At 43.7% G+C, this 5,883-nt stretch overlaps 1 protein-coding gene across 1 annotated transcript in view; it reads right to left on the bottom strand.

Annotated features, from left to right (window-relative positions):
- Positions 1-973: 973 nt before the first annotated feature.
- Positions 974-5,883, bottom strand: part of IYD (iodotyrosine deiodinase) — a 12,384-nt gene continuing 7,474 nt past the window's right edge. The window contains exons 3-5 of the mRNA XM_023923374.2: positions 4,595-4,754; positions 3,237-3,393; positions 974-1,537 (exon numbers count right to left, since the gene is read on the bottom strand). Coding sequence (XP_023779142.2) covers positions 1,355-1,537; positions 3,237-3,393; positions 4,595-4,754 — 500 coding nt within the window. The 3' untranslated portion in view covers positions 974-1,354. The remainder of the gene's footprint in view (positions 1,538-3,236; positions 3,394-4,594; positions 4,755-5,883) is intronic.

Here is a 5,883-nt window from a genome sequence, read left to right as displayed (position 1 = left end):
TTCTCTTCCCCCCATGAGGAAGCTGTAACTGCAATGAGGTCTCCCCTCAGTTTCCTCCAGGCTGAACAGAACAAGTGACCTCAGCTGCTCCTCATACAGCTTCTCCTCAAGACCTTTCACGTCTTCATTGCTCCTCCTTTGGGGGGTCTCTAACAACTTTATGTCTTACATTGTGATACCCAGAACTCCCCCAGCACTGGAGGTGAGGCCACCCCAGCTCAGAGCAGAGCAGGACAATCCCCTCCCTTGCCCAGCTGGCCATGCTGTGCCTGATGCCCCCCAGGACAGGGTTGGCTCTCCTGGCTGCCAGGGCACTGCTGGCTCGTGTTCAACTGGCCATGGACCCCCAGGTCCCTTTCCGTGGGTTTGCCTGACGTTGCAGCAGAGATCAGGGTGGGGAAGGTTTCCCAGAGCAGGGAGCCCTGCAGGAAGGACGCGTCTCTTTCAGAGTTTGGCTCTCGCCGCTGGCGGAGCCGGCGGGACCCGCGGCCCCACGAGGGGGCTCTGCCAGCCCAGACATCGGCAGAGCTCACCCTTCCAAATCCCTGAGTGGAGCCCTGAAAGCGCCTCTCAAGCGTCAGGGGCTCCAAAGCAGTTTCAGTGTGTAAATATCCTGTATGAACAGGATAACCAGAATAGTAGTTTCCGCTGAGCTGCTTCCAGTGGAAGCATCAAAGTACCGGGGGCACGATTGATAGCTACCACATGATCTAACTGTGCCTGTAACATGTGCAAATAAATGGTAACAAGCAAATTACTTGTATGTCTTGTTCCTACGAAATTTCCTCCAAACTAGGACACTCCTAGCCACAATAGGTTAAGAAAGCCTGGTGTAGAGAAAGCTTTTGAGATCAATCAAGCAGAGAAATCCTACCGAATAGGAGGAAAATAGCATCTTCTTACACACAGCTGAACACAGTAAAAGGGAAGGGGCATTTAAACAGCACACACTGACCAAGATAGGACAGCTCACTTTGACTTCTTTGAATCTTTTAATACAACCTTCATTAAAAATCTTAAGTTAAAATAACTGTGTAATGGCAATCACAAAAGTATAAAGAAAATTTATATTCCAGTTCAAGAAGAAATTTGTCCCCACAATGCATGAGAAAAATCAAGTCACTTAAATGCCATTGTGCATATCCCCTGGAACAATGCCCTGGTCAGATAGGTATCAGCAGCTGTCCAAGGCACAGTGCTTGGCTGCTCACTGCTGTTAGTAGATTACTAGCACTAAAAGAAATAGTGGTGTAAAGAGCCAGAGCAATGGTGACACAGCGGGGACGATGCACAGAAACAGCAGTGACAACTTCAGCTGTCAGCAGGGATGCTCTCCTTCCTCCTGGCACTGGGCTCACACCACCACCATGATATCTTCCAGCGGCTTCCGTGTCAGTGCAGGCACAGTGGCGTCTTTCTTGGGATAGCCAACGGGGAGCAGCAACAGGAGCTTCTCGTTCTCTGGGCGCTGGAGCAGCACCCGGAGCTGGGGGCCGCAGTTCAGGGGTGTGGAGGTCACGGTGTACAGACCCGCGTTCTGCAGCAAGACAGACAGCGACAGTGAGACAGAGGTCTGTGCTCTTTATTTGTAGCAGCTGTTCCCACCACACCCGTGCACATCCTTCTGTCAACTAGTCCAGAAATGCCTCTTCATTAGACTGACTGCAGGCTTTAGAACACCTGAGTTACTGACAGCCACAATGGCACCATAAAGATGCCTGCCCTGCTTACAAAGAAGAGCATTACATTTCTCCACCACAGCAACAGCACTGTCTGCCTGTCATGTCTGTGTGCTGTAGAGCCAGAGCCTGCCTGCCGTGCTCAGTGGGATGGGGAATCCATGGCCCAGGGAAGCTGAGAGGCAGTTGTGGGGATATGATTGGAGTGTCATCCCATAGTGCTGGTGGTTTGACTGGATGACCTTGAAACATCCATTCCAAACCAAACTATTCCATGATTCTACAATCTGGCTCATATGGTGAACTGTTTCAGTTCTTGTCTCCATATGGCTGGCAGGAAGATGCCTTACAGCCTTGTGAACACTCGAGCTCCTCCTCAAGAGCTGTACCTCACAGGGACGGGGGCACAGCCTCTGCCTCAGAAATTCTCACAGGAGTCTGTTGGCATCTCTCACAGTGGTCATTGTTATAGATTACATCAGAATCCCAAAATAAGTCTATGTATCACTCTTCCTCTCATTCAAAATCTCACAAAAACTATAAATAGTCTGGGCAAACAATATAGAGCTGACATCATTCAAGGTATGACCACACAGCTGAGTTACTTCCTGAGAGCTGCACATGTGGATTTCAGTCTCTCTGTCTACACAATGCAAGCATTTTGGGAGGCTTTGAGATACAAGTCAGGCAGGGAGAGGTGCCCAGGAAATGCACCTGTCTCGTTAAGTAATCTCTACGATCTTCTCAAGAGGAGAAGAGCTAATAGTGATGCTGCTGAATGGTGCCTGAGGAGCAGCAATGCGTGAAAGAAAGTGTCATTCAAAACAGAATGGAGGAGAAATGGCAGTGCCTGGTAGGAAATTGGCCGAATATAAGAGGAGGCACCTTGCTGTTATCTTGCTGACAGGCCAGGTTAACTATCAGAATAGCTTCTCTATTTAACACTTGTGTGAGTACATCAGATACAAGAAGCAGAACTGAGCACTGAGAAACCACTGAGAAAATCTAACTGGCTGGTGTCAAACATGCTGAGCTTTAGAGATCAGTTCACTTTCAGAAATGCCTCAAAAAGACTGACTGAAATAGTACAGCCTGTTCTGTGGAATATGTCCCTGATTTATTTTTTTTCCAGCATTGTATACTAAAAGCGGTTTGGTGTCAAGCTGTTTTATAGGGATTACTGAAAAGAAGGGGCCAGTGTGACACCACACAGTCGTGCTTGGGTAGTCTGAAGAGCCTGTCAACCCTGTTAGCATAAGGCAGAAACCACAGGGGCTGAAGCCTGTGCCGAGAGAAGAGTGACAACTCTGGAAGCTACATTATATTTTAATTCCTGTTAACCAGTGCTGAAGATAGGAATCACCTTCTCAGATGTAGACCTGTGTAGAATAACTTTAAAATTCAAAACTGAGAAATATTGCCGGGAATTGGCAGTAATCCAGGAGACTCAAAATGTTAAAATCTAGACTGGGTTCCACCCTCACTCAGGCAGAACAGTCTTGGTACGTAATCCAGACTAATGTATTGACTCACAGTATGTTGGTTCTGTCAGCGTACCTGCAGTGCAGCAAGAAGGATACCACAGGCAATGGAAACACTGATTTCATTGTAGTAGTGGGTCTTCTTTTTGCCATTTGGAAGCCTCCCATATACCTGCTTGAAAATGAGGATCAGATACGGAGCAGTGTCCAAGTATTCTTTGATCCAATTTGTTCTGCAAAAGCAAGTTTAGAACATTTCTTTTGCAACCTTTTCACTTTCCTATAAGTTGCATTTACTGTCTGCAAAGGGGCACTAAAGGTACACGACAATTATAGCAGTAGACTAAACCTTAGAACATTTACTGCAAAGGATTAAGTATTATCAGCTTAAATAGAAACATTTCAGAAAGGAAAAAAAGCTTGAATAGAGTTCTCAGTTTTAATAAATTTGGCTGAGGAGCTGATGTGCTCACTCTGAAGAGTGGAATTGCATACAAATAAGAGATAGTTCTTGACCTCTTATCTATGAGCTGGCCTCATGAGCACTTGCCTTTGAGATTATTTAATTCCTGGAATTTTGCAGATTTGCCTGTTACCAGCAGTACCAATTTTTTTGTCATTGCAGGGAAGGCTCCTGTCAGAAAAGTTCAAAACTTTTTGTCTAAAGATCTAAACCTAAATATATTCCAGTGGCTAAAATTGTTATTCTGTTCCTTCATCCTTGTTCCAATTCATTTGGTTCCAAATTTCTTAAATGACAATCATGGTATAGGATTTAGACAAGAAAATTAGTGCTTTCTATTGTTTTCACTCAAAACATAAGAACCTCTGGCATTTAGTTGTTTGCATAGAGCATAAATTTGCACAGCACCTAGGCACCTGAATAATAGTAACATTATTGAGCAAGTAGGGCAAGTCAACCTTACAAAGCTTTGTGCACATTCTCCATTTGACAAGCCAAGAATAAACAGACATCTTCCCATTGTATGAAGCTGAGCAAGTCAGACTTTGGAGGCTATTTGGAACAACTGAATATTTCATAATTCAGCACTTGGATAGGGACAGGCCTTGGGAGCTTCCTCAGTAGGTAGCAAAGCTTCCAGTGACTTTGGGAGCTTGACTGTTTGGCGAGCAACAAAAAAATCTGGGACAAGAGTTTCAGCCGCAGAGGTCACACAGGAAAAAATAATGATGGAGCCAAGTGCTTGGAAAACTTTCAAAATAGAGAGCATGTAATCCCTTTTACTGGAAGTAATTTTATGAACCAGCCACCAAGGCACAATTCTACGCATATTTTTAAGTTTTTGTTTCCAAAAATGGATTTTAGAAAAATATGAAAAGTGAGAGGGAGGAAAAAATCGAAAATTATAGAAATCTTTCCTACACTGAAACAACATCTCTCTTCACACCCCTTAGGTCATCAGCTTTTCATACCTTAATCTTTTCAGGTCATTAACCCATCTGTCCCCCATCCTTTTTTTGTAGTTTATTTCCTCTTCTTCTTCTACAATTTCACGAATCTTGTGTTTTAAATGCGGATCTTGCACTACCACAAAGGTCCAGGGCTCAGTGTGTGCTCCACTAGGTGAAGTACCTTCATGCAAAAACAGGGAAAAGTAAAAACCCAAGAAGAAGGTTGGACAGTGAGAGGTATCAGCTCTTCCTCGTGAGCTTTCAGGCTGACCAACTGAGCAATAGGAAAGCAAGTGGATGAGATGGGAAGAAAAGGACTAGGTTCTGGCAGACAATCCTGTTAATTTCTTTCTCAAAGAATGTGAAAACCCATTGAAGAACAGAGGTTAGTCCTTTCATACTGCCATCTTACAGGAAGCCAGGAAGCTAAAGATTTGTAAAAAAATCATTTTTTGGTGATTCTTATGATAAGGCAGTAATATGGTGCAATACATACGAACACAGTAATGTTATTACAAAGTGTTATTCCAACAGCAGAGCTCTGTCTGAATACACAGCCAACTCTGACACATGTTTTTAGCTAAGGGCTGAAAATAATGGCTTTCAGGAAAACAAGGCTAAGTGACCCCCTGCAGGAACCTGTCACTGGCTGACAAAGATAAGGAGCTGTACAACACAGACATCTGCCATAGAGCGTACAGGTTTGAGTTTTTTGTCCCAAAGACAGCTGGTGCTTATAGGTGTGCACATGTTAAATCTGTACTTGTTCACCTACCAACACCACTGGAGAAATATTTTAACTGCCTAGAGGTTAAAAGCCAGAAGCTGAAGAATATATATCTGCATAGGTTTACATATTATATAGATAAAGAAGACTGCTTAAATCTCTCATCCCTCATACACATTTAAAAATATTTGAAGAACTTGAATGCATACAATACTAAGGACTGATTTTTATTCAAGAAACACTGAATAAGCAGCTTGAACTCTCTTGATATATGAAAATGTTTTTTTATTGTGAACCTTGCCTCTCTTCAGATTTGGGTAAAAACTGACAGCATTCATGCTTCCTTTGGTTTTCTTTTTCTCTACACAGCCCAAAGCATTCAGGGTTACTAAGTACTTCATCTGCAGGCCAGGCTTGTTTGCTTTGCTGCATTTGCCAGAACATGCTCAGTGTTTTAATGACTCCTAGTTAATTAGAGGGAGATGAAGACTCGTTACAGTGCAGTAACAAAGCTGCTTACTGATTTAAAAGGGAAAATAATGCACCTCAAATGTGGAGATTCTTTAGATTATTAACCCTGCTA

Source organism: Cyanistes caeruleus, chromosome 2 (assembly GCF_971803275.1).
Source record: "Cyanistes caeruleus chromosome 2, bCyaCae1.hap1.1, whole genome shotgun sequence".
NCBI lineage: Eukaryota > Metazoa > Chordata > Aves > Passeriformes > Paridae > Cyanistes > Cyanistes caeruleus.
Note: the sequence above shows the minus strand (reverse complement) of the source record. Positions and strands in the feature narration are given on the sequence as shown.